Here is a 19,501-nt window from a genome sequence, read left to right as displayed (position 1 = left end):
AATGCATTTATTCTATTGTGGTTTATGAGCTGTCGGCGAAGTAGATTTAATTCAATCCAATAAGTTTAAATGAAATGCAAGAAAAAATGCGTATAATTTAATATTCCGTACAAGGAAGTCATGTGATGTACACATCAGATTTTTTACAGAAGTATAATATGTTTGATAATTATTTAGTCGCCCTTAAATTTAGCCGCCCATGGGCTGTGCACTTCTCTCCTCTTTGTTATCGGTCATGGGTTTCAAACTTAAACAGCTGTGTGATAAGAAGAGGCTTCAAAGTTCAAATGTAAGTTACAATATCAGTAAAACCATGCTAATTTTTGAAAGTATTGCAAATTTTATCAAGTGAATTTATTCACCAAATTATCTACCAGATAATCTAAGCAGAAACCGGAACGTTGAAATGGGAACTTTAATTCCTTATTTCATTCTTGGGGAAAAAATCTTGACATACGTTGCTTAAATAAAAATAATGAAAATGGTGAGTATGTCAAAACGTTTCTTTATTATTACCTTTTATAACCAACAAAGCTCGTAATATTTCGTTGCCCACTCTTCTCTCTCCCCCGAAATGAATTATGAATTTCATTTATTGCAAACGTCATTGAGTTACTCGCCAGTGAAACTGAAATTTTAGGCATCTATCATTCTAACATCCTTTTGTCCTCTAAAACATTATATTATCCGTCAAATCCAGCATTCAGACGCATCCAAAAGCTACATGCCTTTTATTTGAGCTATATATATATTTGTTTCCGCCAATAGTGCTGCAGGAATTGCTAAGATATTCATAAACACAATGGAGTTTAAGGAATGCCTATCATTTCCATAATGCTTCTCCAAAGCGAAATGAAAATACTTTTACGCATTTGATTTTTCATATTTCTGACGCCTCTTTTATTGAAATATGCTCATAGCATATTTGATTCAGAAATGATAATATTTTGCCGCATGGATGAATTAGCAAATTCAGAAAAGATGTTTAGGATACCAGCTTCTTCCTTTTTATTTATTTATTTATTTAAGAATATTATTATAGAGATGCGATAGATACATACTGAAGTTTATAATATAGTATGAAGAATAAATATAATAAACGTTGATAATTTGCAAGTAAATATTTTTGGTCAATCATTTTCAATAATATATTTTTATTCTGGTATTTCTTATCAGTCAAGTGTTATAGTAATCATTTCAAAATATATATTTAAAATATATATTTTCAAAATATATATTTTCAAAATATATATTTCAAAATATATACCATAAATTTCAGATGAGAGTACGACAATGGTGACTTTTGTTGAATTAATGTAGTTGGTGACAATTATAAAAGGAATAATCACTGAAATATGATAGTTTGTTTCAAGAGTTAATTGAAACATGCTGCAAAGGCGGTCCAAATTTCACCAAAATCAAAATAGTACCTGCAGGAAAGGTTAACTATGCAGTTCTCTTTCTTTACCGTGCGAATTAGGGATTGATTAAGTCTTAAGAAACATATTAACTTAAATACTACGTAAGATAAAACTGCGAGATTAATAAAGAAGGTATATGAAATTTTATTGCAAATGAAAATGAGATAAGCAATAACTACTTTTCAAGATGAGTGTTTCATAAGTCCTGCTGTTCCAATATTAACCATTTTTAAAAGTGATAAAAAATAGTTAGCGATATATCAAACAACATAATGGCTTTACAGCGCATATAAAATGTAAAATTATGGCAATGTTTTAAAAATTATACGAAAATTAGTGAATAAAATCTCCAGATCACTTAGTTTAACGTGTGATCTCCTTTAATCGCGATTTTACTGTCTTAGAATTTTATCTGTAATTCAATATAATGATGACACTGATACTTTGCTAAACTGTGAAATTAGTGACAAATGTTTGTTTGCAGCTGAATAACTGAATTAACATATAGAAATTATCTTTATGCATTTATTCGTGTTCTGATGAGATTCACTCAACTTATAGTTAAGCTCCAAAAAATTTGAACATCTCTATGTCTGTTTTTATAGTTGCCATCGACTGTTGCTTCAGACGATAAAGCTGTTAGAAACAAATGCTTCAATTGAAATTGGCATTTAATAACGAAATTCAACTTCATAAACAGAAAAATGCGAAAATATTTCGATTACGTGTTTTATTATGCTTGGTTTCAGTTCATGGAATTAGAAAAGTCAAGATATATTTTTATTTAACTTGATTGATACCTCTGCAAGCACGTCACGGTCGGATGCTTTTCATTAAAGTTAACCTCCAACTACATCTGGTATCTTTTCAAAGTAGTTGAGGAAGCGACTACGGACAAAATAGCAATTATTTAAACTATTCCCTTTTGTAATGTTTTCCAGCCGGCCTGACAAATAAACAGCCTCTTGAATCTTACCAGTCACTTTTGCGACTGCTAAGAGTGAATTTGCATAACTTTAGTTTAAGAAATCCAGTTTACAGTTCAATAAAATGCTAATCACTCATTTTCCCTATGTTTATTTCAGGGTTTGCTTTAAGTTCTTAATTTAACTTTTAGTAGCTGTCAAGGCCGATAACTCGCATGGAAATTTAAGAATTAATTAATAAAAAGTAGCAACAGAAGAGAACCAGACCTTATAAAATGTTACAAAATCCATTATCATAACACTGAAAATATAATAGTTGCCCAGAAATTAAATTCTATATATTGATGAAGTTATTCACTAAGTGATAACATTTTAGTTTTGATCTTAGGTTGACGTATTACAATTCTGAAAACAAAAATGTATACAGTATGAAATAAAAACTACATAATTTCGTCTTCATGGAAATTTTATTTGTAATTATATTTTCTTCATTTAAATAAACATTCATACACATGAATTTCTAAAATATTTAGTACAAGAATATTTCAAATATATTATTGGTGTACTCAAATCGAAATTTCTTTTAATTACATTCATTGTTTTTATTGATACCTTTTCTTGCCATAAACATAGGTTATAGATTTAACCACAGTAATAAGAATAATGCCACACTTTCACCGGAATGCAGCCTCACAGCAGGTATCATTGACATAAGTTGTATCCAAAGTGAATTTTTGATTACATACTTTGTAATAATTGTAATAAATTTAATCATAACATACTCAGACTATTAAATATTATCATAAAAATAAGGATTATGCAATGAAACAAGACGGTATTTGCTTAACATAAACATGAAGTGAAAAAAGTGTAAAAATATAAGAAAAGGAAAGGGTCTGTGTCTATGAGACTGCACTAAAGTGGTTAAGCATTAAACTGGCAGATCACATTTATAAAAACATACACGTTTTATAGAGTTACAAAGAAAGTAGGGACAAAAACAGCTCACAAAGATTGAGCACATGCAATTTATTCTGTAGTTTAAGAACAAAAATCATTATGAATTTCTCTTTGAATAAAATATTTGTTTATTATTGATAAAAGGTTTCTCAAAGGAAATTTACTTTTCATATGCTAAACATTTCAAGTTTGATTATTCCTTACATAAAAATGCACAGAAAAAACATTATACCCTCTTTATATCTAGCAATCAACAACAATTTGACAGATAATCATTAGAATAACACTTGTTTAGACGGGGAAAACGTCACTGGATAGCAGAAGTATCGTTAGTTAAATCAACCAATTTTTAACAGAATTGTTCACTGTAATAGCAGAAATATTGTTAATTCAATCAACCAGTCTTTAACAGAATTGTTCACTAACAGTGTATAACAAGGTCGCATAGATATTCCTTGTCTGGTTTGGCCCAGGAGGACCGGACTCTGAATGCAATCGTGCCTCTTTCATACCAGAGGAGAAATCCCTCTGCAACAAGTTCCCATTATTAATTATTCTGGTTTCACCCTCTATGTCACCCAATGATTCCAAGGATAAAGAGCTCTTTTACTGAAGTCGGAAATGCGGTCGCCTTTTATTGCCTACCAGAGGAGGAATCACCCCGTCCAGATTTAGGGAAGAAGTAGTGACGCCATGAGAGACCCTCGGACTCGTCCTCCCGAGATGCTCTCCAAACACACTGGGGGCAGAACTGAGCAAAGTCGTACTGTCACTATGGTGGTCAAGGCTATTGCCAACGACAGGTGCAATCTTGCACTCCTTCTTACAATAAATTTCGTGGGTTTATTCTGATGTCAGACAAGTGAGACGAGTCACAACAACACAAAGATTATAAAAATTGTAATTCGATTTAAAGAAGTTTTCACATGACAATAAAACCGAGCGTAAAGCAATGGAACGTACATTTCGTGATCTATTGCTCAACGCACAGTTTAGCAGCCAACTATAAAGAAAATAGATTTTCGTGTGTTTTGTTACATTAAAATGTACCATGACCAAGCGTAATAGTTGGAAAGACTACCTTATTTGATTCCTCCTTAAATCAGGACTATGGTGTACGACCAGTTGTTGCTCACGATATACTTACTAGACCATCAATTGGGAAAGAAATGATTAAGTTGCACTTTTAAATAAGAAGCTGTTAACAGTAATCATATGCTTGAATTTATGATTATAATTTGGATTGTTAATATTTTAAGAGAATTTTTTTCTGTGCGTTTTCCTACAAGTGCCATGATATAAAGAGCGTATAAGATTTCACGGCAAGAAAGGATTTATTAAAACAAAATGTTATGACAACATAAACTTATAGATGACATCATCAATTCTACTCATCTTCCTACCACAAAAATGCTTAAAAATATGAATTTTTCGATTGAAATTCATTAATGGTCCCGACGTGTTTAGCAAACAAGCCATATTATCTTGACGTTTATAAAATGGAAAAGTTCTACTTCATGAAACAGGTTTGGAAAAGATAGGCTTAAGAATAAATATTAAATATCAACTACAGCTACGAAACAATGATGTTTATTCTTTCAAATGCAGATTGTTTGATGGCATTTGATAATATAAGCTGATTTAGAGATTCGTAATTCATAAATTTACTTCTAAACAAATATGTCATGGAGTTTTAGAAGCTACATTAATGGATAGGTTACCTGTCATCATACGAAAGTATATATGCTTATATATTTTTTGTTTATTGTGTGTGTGTGTTTGATTTCGAAAAGTTCAGAATCGTGAGTATTAAAGATATTTATAAAATAGCAAAACATTGCTATTCGTATAGTAATCCATACAACATTTTAAGCTAAATTTTTAAAGATGATACTTCTCCCATTTCTAGTTTCATATGTTCAAGCGCTCACTTTGATAGATTTCGTAAAATAGTTGATGAAAAGATCGCTATAAGAAGTGCAATTTACATAGCAAGATCGTACTTTCATAAAGTTAAAACGATCTTACGAGGTAACCTGGTGACTTCTCGCACAGGCGTAAAAGAACACAAGCACAGAAGAAGTGTAAAATAACCCTTTATTATTCGTCAAACTCTTAGCATAAAATGCCGACGACTAGAAGTGGAACTTGAGAATAGTTCGCAATAAATTCAGAAGATAAAGAGTAGTGCTGGACGAACAGTTTAAGGCTAACGAGGCTGACTCAACAACCTATTCGGCGATATACTCATTAAGTGGCCGAGAGGTATATCAGCAATCCGCGCAACAGCAAGGACAATCTAGTAACGTGCGCTGGCTAGCAAAATCCCGCTTTGAATAAACAAGATTCATCCGTTTAAATACTCACTTCACTTAACTTTACGTTTTCATCCTGGCGAGGAAATTCGAGGAGAAAATGAGAGGTTTAGGAAAGGTACCAAATCTTAAAATAATTTGTTATAGAAAATAAGGAAAACCTTACAACAGAAATATAATTTATCCCAATACGCCTGATTACACCGTTTAACAATATTTTGCTAAATGCATATTTTATGCTGATTCTTATATACTTTTGCAGTACGTTGATAACAAAATCGAGTTTTTCCTATCATTCACAGCCTTTTTTTCCCTCTAATATGATACCGATTTCCCTCATATTTATTGTCAGTGTTAATTTCACTCACGCGTCATGCTGTGATATTTACTTAAGCCAAAAAATGTAGTAACGCGGTGAAATTAACACAGCTCACTGTTGACCAAAGCTGCTTTTTTACGCAATATCACATCCATAACCTTCAGCAAGCAAAAATGATTTGGACCCCTGTTTCATAGAATATATGGAGTTTCCATGGAAAGGCAAAATATTTATTGTTCTGTTATTTTTTTACATTGTATATGTTACGACCGAAATCTAGAGAATGTCGACTTTCACCGGTGAATGTCAACATTCACATACTCTCTTGGTGTATGTCCGAAATATTTTCCAAATACTCTTATTTCTGACTTACGCCGGTCAATGTCGACATTCACCTTGTACTAATGGTGAATGTTGAACATATAACAATATTATATTTTCTTCTCCGTCATTCAGTCGCGAATAAACGCACTTGAGACTTGAAATAAGAACTTAAGAACATGAGAACCTAAAACACACAATACATTCAAAATGAGAAAGGAAAATAATAGAAGTTAAAAACTTACTTAATTATACAGTACGTTCTAAATGAGAAAATAAAATAACAGTCATAAAAAACTTACTAAATTATGTGATTCAAATCTTATTTATTGCAACAACTTAAACTATTATCACACTTTATGACCTCTCTTTTCAACTTACACCAGAGCATATCTGTGATGGTCGACATACACCGGTGAGGGTCCGAATATACAAGAATGTAGTACAATATTCGATCTTTCACCAACGTATTTGGTGAATGTTAACATTCTCCGGTGAAAGTCGACATTCTCCAATTTCGGTCTTTCACGGTAACATATATATTTCTGCATAGTTTAAAAGAACTATTTTTTCATCGTTCTATCGTTCTATTAAAGATAACGCTAACACATCAGAGCCCTTTTTTATATGAAGGCAAAATGTTAACTCTGAATATACAATATAACATACAGTTTGCAGAGACTACAGACTCTTAGATTATCACTGATTATCACAGAGGCTGAAAATCTTCTTTGCCACGCAAAAAATCGAATCTCGGATCTTCTGCTTGCTAGTTGGACACATTTGCATCACGAGAATATTCAGGGTGATGTAAGGGAGTGTTTGGAAATTCTTTACATGACTACAGTCACTTTATAGAATGTTCATAATATTTTACATGTGAAATTTACCAATTAAATGTTATTGTATGCACTGGATTTTACATCAATATCGTATTAGATATAATATTCCGATTATCCATAATTTCAGGTAACCGTGATAATCTTTGAAATGCATTACGCAATGATACGCGGCCATTAATACTCTCTGACTCCATTCCGATTAAATGGTACACATCGAAGTTGTAAAAATTTCAACTAAATTAGTATATGATTTATTCAGCAAATCTTTATCTTCATTGTAAAATTCACATCGTTTTGAGAATATATTTTAATCACTTTATACAATTCTTTTTAAACGAAATCGTAATGTTAGAGAATATAGATAGAATAAGCATTTATATTGCATAAAAATATCCATACAATAAAAGCACACGTTTTCTTACTGATTACTGAAATACAAGAAATGAGTAGTAAAGAAAATGGAACAAAAAAGCATTGTCAAACATCTATTGCATTTCACAAATTTTTTCCCAACGGGAAAAGTATTTACATCTAAGAAGCACCAACGGTATTAGTGAAATGAGAAATGTTACGAACGCTTTATTATCAACACAATTCTAATAACTGACTTGTACTCTTATTACATTTCTGCAGAAGGTCTTTTGGCATCAATACTTCCTTATTACGTATATGTAGCTACGCAAATATCTAAAATGTAGAAAATGAGATACATAATCTCCTTAATATTAAATTTAGATATGGTTTGCTTTGTTTCGTGATATCTTATTATTACAAATTTTTTACAAGGCTCAAAACAATCTGCTTTCAAAAGAATAGATAGGAGGAGCACAAAAAACAGTTTAAGATACTAACAACACGCAGAAATCACGAAGAAATCAAATTCATGCTTTTACGCAGGGGAAAATTATTTATGCACATGTTTACATCACATTTATTATACGATACTAAACAAACTAGAACAAATTCAAATTATAATGCACTCCATTCCGATTAAATGGTACACATCAAAGTCGTAAAAATTTCAACTAAATTAGAATGTGATTTATTCAGCAAATCTGCATCTTCATTATAAAATTAAAATCGCTTTGAGAATATATTTTAATCGCTTTATCCAATTCTTTTAAAACAAAAGAGTAATTTTAGAGAATATTGATAAAATAAGCATTTAAATTGTATGAAGATATCCATGAATTTAATAATGATATAGAATATGCACGGAGCGCTCTGGCAAGAGGTTTTTTATCGACAACGAAATGAACAAAGTTAAATACAGATAATTCGTTCGAAACATAATATGACCTTATTCCTTCCTGTATGAAATGTAGTTGAAGAGAGGAACGTTAAAAAATATTGTTGTGATAGAGACCCGTGTTAGATGCGGTTTTGTTATCATGCATTCACAAGTCACACAGAGGAGCTTTGAATGCTGTTGTGGTGAAAACAGATTTGAAACAGATGCCTTTACATTATCCAAGTTCAAATATTCAAAAAATAAAATTAAGGTAAAAATCTGCTGCCAAATTTTATTTAAAGAAAACCTTTAAATTTCTTTTGCTAGTAACTTTATAAAAACGCGGTTAAGAGGACTCGTACACCTTAGAACGCATAAGATCTTCGAATATGTGACTGTTGCAAGAATTGGGATAACTTATTTATTTTAAAAGCAATTGCTACCAACGTTTTACAGCTGACTACATAATATAGCTGCTTTCTGAAATAGTAATCAGAAAGTTTGTGTTGCCACAATTATTTTTATAATTTAATATGCTTTGTGACAAAAGTTTTTGTCATGTTTCTACCTTCGCGCACAGTTTGAAACATTCTGTCGCACGATTTAATTCCATATTTAATATTTAATATATAGCTTTTATAACATTTAGAAACTACTGTGAACCAAAAATTCTAAGAATTTCATGTTACATTTTTATTTTATTTGGAGTCGAGTTTATAAAATGTATTTTATTAAAAAAATCTGTAATGTTTTTGTGCATGAAATTTTTACTATTAAAATATTCATCAGATTTTTAGTTCAGTTAGAAAATAGTGCCCATACAAAGAATTCCAACCAATTTCAAGTATGTACCATTAGCCGTTTTTAAAACATCAAGCGCTCAAGGTGGAAACATGACGAAAAATTGTCACAAAGCGGATTAAATTACAAAAATATTTGTGGCAACACAAACTTTCTGGTGACTAGTTTCCAAAGCAGCTATATTATGTAGTCAGCTGTAAAAAATTGGAAGTAATTGCGTTTAAAATAAATAAAATATTCCAGTTCTTGCAACAGTCACATATTTGAAGATCATAAGGAGTTTAAGGTGTATGAGTCTCCTTAAGAATTCAAGATATTTATTATTAAAAAAATTAAAAAATTTTGACGAGCTCAAAATGAAATTTAGAGCTTAAATTCTTTTGAAGGAAAATGATAAATTACAGCAATTTTTAATTTAAATAAATTTTAATCTAAATTTTTAAAAATAATTATACATTATTGCTGAGTTCAAAATCAAATTTACAGCTTAAAATCTTTTTAAGGAAAATGTTAAGTTATAACATTAAAAATTTTTATATTTCTCCTGAATTATTTTAAAAAAGTTTCATGCGGCGTAAGAACGTCAACCTTTAAAAGTGAAATTAATTTTTAAAAGGCAACTTCTGAAATGAAAAATACAGAATTAGAATGTTTTTTTTTTTCACTAGAGAAGTTACCTTTTAATGTCATTTTTTCGTTTTTTTAATAATTTGAAAGAAAGTTTTTAATAATTATATATTTTTGCTGTTGCTTTAAACGCGCATTAAATTATCATCGTAGGGGTTTCTACTATACATTGCTTCTCTCAGTTTATATACTATATATATATATATATATATATATGTACAGCAATCTCTTCTTCACACGTGTTTGCTTAAGGCGAACAAATGGTTCACATGAACAAAATTTCGGCACGATATACATAATCTTATAGGACGTTTTATCAGTTAACGCAAATTTTGGTTGGGCACAAATAGCGAACTCTTTTATATTGTCATTCTGTCGTTAATGTTGCGTTCAAATGTTCTTTCCCGTTTAATTAAAAACCTTACAGAATACACTGTATTTTTTAAAATACAGCCTAGCATGAATAACATTGTTCGACAGCCACGATCATTCGTGTCACCAATAAGTTTGAATTGCATTCACGGTGAACTTCAATCAACAAATGCAATTTTGTTCGGATGTACTGTTTTATTCTTTAAAAGTTAGGTGGTACAACTAATGTTTAATCTTGAATAATTCTGGAACTCATCAGGGGAAATTAATTACTAGCCTTCTTCTTCCAGTGGTCACGGAAGCAAGTTACAATTTTTCCATCTGCTTAAAACGCATTACGACACAGCATATTAAATGAATAATTCTAGTTAAAATTTAAATTAATTGCATTTACAATAAAATATTTACATAGATTTGGATTGTAGTTTGGTTACATATGAATTTTCAGCGGGCTCTAACATGTCTTTATTTACCAAATCGTCTTACAGCTCTGTTTGACAGATAGACAGATATAAAGATGGCACTCTTGTAATTTTCAGAACGCGGCAATGAATGTTAACTTCCAAGCAGTAAGAGAGGGATTCATGGCCAAAAGGAAGAAGTAGAGTGTAATGCACTGAAGAAAAGTACAATTGACGAAAAATACGGATTTGTAAAATCAGCCTTATCTGCAAGACATAAGGATTGTGAAAAATTTCTTATTTTTTGTTTGTTTTTGATTATGGCAAAGCACTCTAGGGCTATCTGCCTAAGGGAAGGGATGCTTTCGTGGATGATTTTCTAAGGGAAACTGGCTCGTGTATATGTAACTCATGGAGAAAATACATACAGCCAACCCGTTCGTCAGGATTTGAGCCCGGCGCCGAACTACCAGTGTTCAAACGAATTTACCACTGGTGGACCCCGAAAAGATTCTTAATGCCACTGCATTTGGCTTTTGGGAACAAATCTAAGCGACTTCGCTTCGCTTAGTATGAATATATTGAAACTTTACATCTAGAATGGTTCAATCAGATGCGAGCTATAAGTGGATCTATAATTCAGTCAAAAGAGAAACAGATTGTAAAAATTTCAGATATTAAAGAATTGAGTTGTTCGGCTGGTTGGCTGCACCACTTCCAAGACACACATTCGATTTCATCATTCGTGATTTGTGGTTAGCTAAAGTTGATTAAGAAGGAGCAAACAAATAATTGCACAAATTTGACCAAGTGAGGGATTAAGTATGCGTCGTTGTGATGACTGCAGTATGAACAAAACCGGACGTTTTTACAACCTTGGTAATATCTTCGGAATAAAAAGTGGCAAGTGCCATGGTACAGCCGCAGTAAACAACGCTTGTTGCCCCTGCGTGTAATGCAGGATGGCAGCTCTAAACAACGTCCCTGGGTGATCAGTACATCCGAAAAACTACGTTGTTTTAAAAAGCACAAATAGTACTTTACCTTGCATCTACTCTTACCATAGAAACGTTTGGATCGGCAGCTCATTTCGTAACAGGCTTTCTCGTTTTATAGTTGAATAGTGACACAATAAGCATGTTCTTATGCCACTGGGCAGATGTAGAGCCTATAAAATACGTAATGTGAACTAAACCAATGTAAAGGTTCACTTTTACCCGCCAAATGCGACAAGCCGTCTTCAGCCTTGGGATCAAGGCAATATTGCAGTTATTAAAAGGCCTTATTGCAAGCGACTTGTGAGAGCTGCAATTCACGCCGCGGAAAACGAGATGGAAAGGCCAGCTTGGAGTGTGCTTGATGATCCCATATAAAACTGTTTTAGCAGAGTCAGGAGACATAAAGACGCTAATCGGAATGACGAGTTAGATGGTGACAACGGTGCCATTTCACCTGAGGAATGGAAAAATGTATAAGATGTTGAGAATTGTTGCCGGTGTTATTTTTGAGGAGTTTATTAGAGTGAGATGACGATGTTGTCATACGTGCCCCAGCGGAATCTAATGAAAAAGCAGTTAGGACTGAGGTGCCAAAAATGCCATCAGAAGACAGTTAAGGAAGACAATATCATTCTGTCTACCCGCCAGAAAATTTTACATGCCTTGAATACTGTAGAAAGTTTTGGTGCACCATCCAAATTGTTTGCTAGTTTTACAGTAGAGCTTCCGTGAAGTTATGACATACGTAATATATTGTACTGCTTATATATTATATGTATATATACTACATACTGTATATGGTTAATGTATAGAAAACTATATACTGTGCATATTTAATGTATAGAAAAAAATATTCCAAAAGTAAATTTAATTTCCCATTTAAAACGAAGTTTTTTCATGTAAAACCTTAATTTTTCGGTTCCTTGAAATTCATGTTAACGAGGGTTTACTATATATATATGTGATGTACCAGCTTTTGTCAGGAATAAATAGATTGTTGAAGAATCATCAATGTAGTCGTAGCTTAAATTATCAGGATAAAATGTAGCTTAAATTATCAGGATTATCGTAGCTTAAATTATCAGGATTAAATGATATTATTAAAAAACAGGATCCATTTATTATATTTCAGGAGAAAATAGCAATTACAAAAATCTGATCTCCGGAGTAAATAAAAAAGAACTACTAATAATATTTTGTATGAAGTTTACTGCATCGTGACATTTAAGAAAAAGCCCCGATATTCCTTTTGCCAGTCTTTATAGTCTCTGGAAAGGCGAAGCTTCCAAGAAATGACGTCAGCCTCGTCAGCCAATCCAGTTCGCTTTAAATACTTCGAGAACATTCTATAATTGTACGTGTAGAAAAAGCGGGAAAAACAACTTGACTACGGGGCTGTGGATTTAATTCCACGTACTTTCAAATAAGAGAACATCGCCATTAAAAATGAAAAGAACATACAGTTAGAATTTTAAGTGTATTCTTGACTATGGAATTTTATTATATATATATATACATATATATAAAGTATTTGTGCAGATAGTGTGGATACAGTCTCAAAATTATAATATTTCTTAACGGATTAATGTACACGCTCTTTGGTTTTCTGTAAATTAAAGCATATTTTGTTATGCTTTAAAAATAGAGTTCTAATGACATTGAGTTTTTTAGTTTGAGATTTTTATGAGTTTTGGTAAGACTGGGAACTATTTGCTTCAGAAATATGGGAAGTGTTCTAATAAGTATAGTTATAATGAATTGCTACACCTTTTGACAGGTATTAGCATCACTAACTGAAATTTGAAAGCACCAAAATAAAATGTTTGATGAAGTTAAAGTTTTAGGATGCTAAAGGTCGTCTAAGAACTAGAAGAGAAACATCATCTCATTGTGCATGGTAGTAAAATTAATCATCGTATATTATCCCAATAAGTGAAGAAAACTCTGATTACATGTGAATTTAGCATACGTTTATAAAGATTTTGGTATAAAAGTAACTATCGAAATCAATTAGTGAACCTATTAATCGGAATCGACTGCATTTGAGATTCTTGATACACTAATACAGTATGAGATGCTCACGAGCCAGTAGCTCATAGGCGGATCAAAGAAAGATGAAAGATCGTTGGATATTAAAAACACGGTAGATTTCAAATTGTGTCTTCAAAGAACATTTTAAGATGTTCTTTTGTTATTGTTTACATATTCGAAAAGAATATATTGTTTAAAAATGAACAGAATCTTTAAAACGTTAAATATATATTTACATTTCAGATATTACTATTTTTGAATAAATTAGAATGAAAAATGGGCAAACAATACTTATTATATTCAAATAAGTTAGAAGAAAAATGTATATTAAATTTTTAAGTGCATGGAAATATAATGAAAGAAGGAATCTTACGTTACATCTCAGCTGCCGTTTTTTACTTTTTGGCAATCGAAACATGGATGCAAGGAAAGGTTTACTTTTCATTAAAAACATGATTAAATATATTTATTAAATGTATTACATTTGACATCAAAAGATATAATTTATGAATGATTACAAAATACAATAATTATAATTAATGAATATGGAAAATATTAGAAAATGTGTAAACGTTCTTCTATTGTATTTATAAAGCTATTAATTCAACATATGATAATAATTAAGAACTTAGAGTATAAGAATATACGTTGCCATTACTAAGAAATAAAATATTTATAGAAATCTAAAAAAAATCAAAGTATGCTAAAATGCAAACCGTAATAACATTTGTTTAAATAATATAATGGCAAAGAATTCTGGCATAACAGAATTCCTTATTTTTTCCCTTCAATGCAAAAATGGTGTCCTTATATCTTGCATTTTTGCATATTGCTAGAACAAATGCCAAGCAGAATTTAATAACATATACTATTCGTAGAAAAGTAAAATTTCTCTTGGCTTTGATTTAAATATTCCAGAAATTAGCAATCATATAATAGTTTTTACCCATAATTACAGAAATTTTTTATTAATTTTCATATTTTTTTAAACGTTTTTTTAAACGTGAGACTAATATCTTATGAAGCATACTGAACTTTATATCTGAACAATTCTGCTGCCAAAGATAATGAATAGAAAACAAACAAAAGATAATAAATGGAATAGGCAATTATCAGACGACATTTACAATGACATACACATTCTCTTTTATACACCACAACTAACTTATGCTAAAACTGCAAAATCAGGTTAAAATAGTACACAAAAATAATACATACGTATACCTATTTCATAACATTACAAAAGAAAAAAAATATGCATAAATTTTAATGCTGATAAATCAAATATACGCACACTTTAAACTTAAAGTAAGTTCGAATAAAATACATACATGGTTAAATTGATATAAAAATAAAAATTGCTCTTGTGGCAACGTCAAATAACATCTTTACTTTGTTTATAAACGTAGGATGATAAAATAAGGAACACAATCTAAGGTTTCACGTATATTTGTTTTCTATTTTAGAATCAGTTTCACTTACCTGAAAGAATTTCATAAGAAGATTATATTATACACACAAAGAAGCAAGCACTTTCAAGAATGGTACTTTACATAGCTTCTGAATGTAACAAAATAACAACGTTTAAGAAATAACTTGAAATAAGGATATTTTTGAAATAATTTGAGAACATAAATATGGTTTTGCAATAAATATAATTAAAATTTTTAATATGAGTTCCTGTATATTATATTGTCTCTTAAATGAGATGACCTGACTTATAAAAGAGTCCTTCAGTTTTAAGCTGTTTTAAGAGGAAAAAAAAATATTCACCTTTAATTTCACAATAAAGCCACTGAACATAAATATATGTTGAAGGACCAATGACAACACAAGAGAGGGAAAGGGGGAAAAACTTGCATTAGAATTACAAGTTTTCAATTCGCACAACGTTTCAAAATGGAATCATCTCCCATAACTTTGCAGTTTTGTATCCACCGCGACAAATCGACTTAACTCCGATGGATTTCTGGGTCTGGGGTTATCACATAAAATCCACGAGATATAACAGAATTGAAAGATGGCATAAAACGTGAACTTATAGTTCGTCACAATCTCCAGCATGCAATGCGTTATCACCCGTTGAAAAGTTGTAATTCCAATCAAAGTTTTTTTCCTTTCCTCTCTTAATATTAGTCCTTTACAACGCTCTTCTTCGCAAATGCTTTATGCAAGCAGTTTTCATCATACATATATTTTCCAACGCCATTTATGAGTTTTCAATGTGCCGATCAGTTTGCACAAGAAACAAACTGGGTGTTGCCATTCAAAAATTTCGAAATGTTTTCCCTGTAACCGTAATTGTGAGAGCTCTATTGTTTTAAATCCTTGTCTTGTGTGGTGCTCAAAATTATATGATATACTATATTCCTTATATGTTACAAAACTAAATCTCCTTTATATGCTTTATATGCTATTATGATTTTACAAAATCATGCTAGGGTATCTATATATTCCAAATTCAGGTTAATTTTGTTTACTTCACGTTACATTCCTAATCAGAGGTGGTTTTTTTTATTTTATTTTTTCGATTTTTGATACATCCATACACACACACACTCATGGACGCTATAACATATCAAGATATTTTATACTTCTCTTCCTTTTGAGGACCATCTTTTTTTAAATCCTTTCCTTTCTCCTCTAAACTACTATGGGCCATTTATTTTTAAATTTATTTTGTACCAATTTTTCTTCCAGGCCTTTTGAACTCGTATAAAACAATACGAAGTTCTTTTTACTCTCCACTGGAAATCGAAATTGCACCCTTTCTATATACCTTTTCTTCGCACCTAAGCTTGATTTTTCGCCCATCGGAGTAGAAAGACCTAGCTGGTGCAAAACAAGACACCTGTCTATTTTGTCTGTCTGTCTGTCATCACAATTTCGAGCACATACCTTCAAATGACAGTATCTGAAAATTTCATTTTTATTGGTTTGGCGGATAGGCCGCTATGGGTTCATATATCGAAGTTTTTTTATGACCACCTTGCATATTAAAAAATAAACAGTGACCTTGCATATTAAAAAATAAACAGTGAAAAACATATATGGATCGGGATAAACTATGGAACTGAGTTAAATAATTGACCCTTGAATAACGATGGTTAAAAATGAGCGCCTCTAGTTGTATGCGCACGTTATGTAATAAATATATAGACTTGAAGCAATTTTACATTCCTCAAGAAACATTTAGCCTAGAAATATCGGAAACATTTTCATGTTAAAGATTTTTATGTCTTCATTATCATGTTAAAGACTGCGTATGTCACGAATATTTAAAATTTGAGAAGATACTAGTCAGTTTTACCATTTACTGAAATAAAATGTACAAAAAATGATATAACACTAAAAAAAAAGGTAAATTATAGTATCAAGTATACTATAATACGGTGAATACAATTTATACTTTCATGTAATTTTGTATGTAACATTCTTTTCTGTACTGTTTATGCTCATTTTGTTGTATGAATACAGTATACAATGTATATAGTATATAAAGTATTGCTTAAGTGAATTTTTTACATTACCAAAACCATTTCCGATATAGCAACAGGCAGATAATGGTTAAGTTTTGGGCTCTAGTGTAGAATTGGGTGCTCCTTCGATTAGCGACAACTTTTTTTTAAAAATTTTGGCGATGAAACCTCCTTTCTGGTTACCATGATAGTTTTAACTGTGTTTTAGCTTCCTGATTTTATTTAAATGAAAATAGATTGATGTGTACATGGACAAATTTAAGGCAGTGTGCAATGCCTAGTTTGTGCAATCGTAGGATGTTTTTTAAGTGAAAGCAAATCGATGTGCACATGGACACAGAGCTTGTGCAATGTTTTGACTTCTTATTTTGGTTTTATGTAGCGGCCATCTTGAAATTGTGCCTTCCTGGCGCTGATCGTGGCATCAAAAAAGAATCGCCAAAAACAAGGGGCACCCGATTGTAAACTTTTGCCAAGTTTTGGAGAGTTAGAAGATATCAGCGAATTTTTGACAAGCCAAGGAGTCGACGAATATTGCTCAAGCATAGAAATAAGTTATTTTTTACTACAGAAATAAATATAACACAAGAACAGAAGACACAGCAATACCACTTTTTCCAGATTACACGTTCCGGAAAGAAAAAAAAATGAGACAGCTTCCGTCACAAATATTAAATAATTTTTGAAAAAAATGAGCAACTTTATAATTAATGCATTAATGAGCAACTTTATAATAACAAACCAAAACCAATATTTCTAGAGAATAAGGATACATAATACTTACAATAAATAAAATATACCAGTGTTATTTAAAGTTTAAACAAAAAGCCAGGTACTTCCACTATCAATATACCTTCAGAAAATAAGACAAAATATTAACTTTATATTCTTCATTACAATACCCACTTTCCGATGGCACTTAATACTGCAAGTATATCACAATTTGCTGATCATTTTTCAAGATTCATTTTGTTTGTTAAAATATTTAGAATAAAAATATACTTTAACAGTTTAAAAAAGCAAAATAGCTAATGAAAAACATTACGATTGAAGGTAAGTGTTCAAACATTTCAATGATTATAATTTCAGAACACAAAATTCTTATCGTCATTCACATAAAGTAAGTTTTGCGATTTACAACAAAATACCTTTCGTTTTTAAGAAAAATTATAATCTTATAGTTAATTCCCACATTTAAAAATTCAATAGAACATCAGGTTCAATGTTTCGGGAATAATTAGCAATGACTTATAGTTCTATATTGCACCTGATATGAACTACATGCCACCTGTTATACGGCTTGCATTCAAATAAGCACTGTTTGAATGATAATGACGTAAGATGAAGCTTATAATTATTTTCAATAAACAAGATTTATACTTCAGTCAACAACAACTATAAAACACCTAGACCTTCTTTAAAAAACAGAAATTTGTCCATAGTACAAGTGCAATATCTGTGCAGTGAAACAAATATTTCACATCAACCGAGGAAAAGTTCATTTTAAATCATCTCTTTAGTATTTTACAAATTCTATCCTGCTTTGACTACGCATATCTTTCTATTCGCTTATTTATTTTTAGTTTGCGGTATTTAACCTAGATGGCAAATATAATTTTCTTTAAGAAAATATTTCATGTACAATGTTACATTCAACTAATTCAATCTCACAGTAATAATCGAAGCTCCTTGTATTTAATCCATGGAACAATCCACGAAGAATACTTTAACTTCGGCTTCATACCCCAGGAATCTCTCATTGATTCTCGGATCACGAAGCCTTTGTTTCAATTCTACATCTGCTCGGGCCAGAATGCTTGAGTTAAATATCCATATCAACTTGATTCGGGACAAGTTCTTCGAAATATACAGATGGAGACATGGACACAGTTAAGAACCAATTAATTCACAACATCGTATTCCATGAGCATTCACATAAAGACACGGCAGGTACTACAGAAGGAGATTAATGAGGCATTTACTAGATGAAGGAGTTCCATAGAACACACAGTGGGTACAAGAACGCAATGGATGGTTCCGTTAATGGATGTATGTAGCTTTGGGAACTTCGAGGTTTCGCGGCGTGTACACTTGACTTGCACATTGAAGAGCGAACTTGGAGAAATCACGCTCAAGAATCGTTCCGACGAGGCGCGCAGAAGCAAGCTGTGCGAAGGACCCTCACCAAGGTTTCTCGGAATCTTATGTACCACGGACCGGTAGTCTTGATGTGTTCCACTTCTTCTAGAAAAGTATATTAAGTTAACGGCAATATATGTATATATGCATATTATATGAAATAATATTCACTCGTATTACTATATTAAATAATACATACACTTATTATTACAATAAATATAAGTAATAAGTAAGTTCACAAGTAATCAAGTATTTAAAAACTCTTATCTGTGCCTGCGTGAGATGTTACATAAAATGTTCTTTTTTAATATGATATTT

At 31.3% G+C, this 19,501-nt stretch overlaps 1 protein-coding gene across 9 annotated transcripts in view; it reads right to left on the bottom strand.

Annotated features, from left to right (window-relative positions):
* Window positions 1–2,795: 2,795 nt before the first annotated feature.
* Window positions 2,796–19,501, bottom strand: part of LOC118186305 (uncharacterized) — a 444,127-nt gene continuing 427,421 nt past the window's right edge. For 7 of the 9 annotated variants that reach the window (XM_085825193.1, XM_085825199.1, XM_085825194.1 and 4 more), the window contains one exon: window positions 2,796–19,288. In XM_085825193.1, coding sequence (XP_085681319.1) covers window positions 19,176–19,288 — 113 coding nt within the window. In that variant the 3' untranslated portion in view covers window positions 2,796–19,175. The remainder of the gene's footprint in view (window positions 19,289–19,501) is intronic. The other 2 variants (XM_085825192.1, XM_085825198.1) reach the window with 1 other exon arrangement.

This window comes from Stegodyphus dumicola, chromosome 10 (assembly GCF_044657685.1).
Source record: "Stegodyphus dumicola isolate Sdum_Otavi_A_Nest chromosome 10, ASM4465768v1".
In the NCBI taxonomy this organism is placed as follows: Eukaryota; Metazoa; Arthropoda; class Arachnida; order Araneae; family Eresidae; genus Stegodyphus; species Stegodyphus dumicola.
This window is presented reverse-complemented; position numbering and strand designations above follow the sequence as displayed.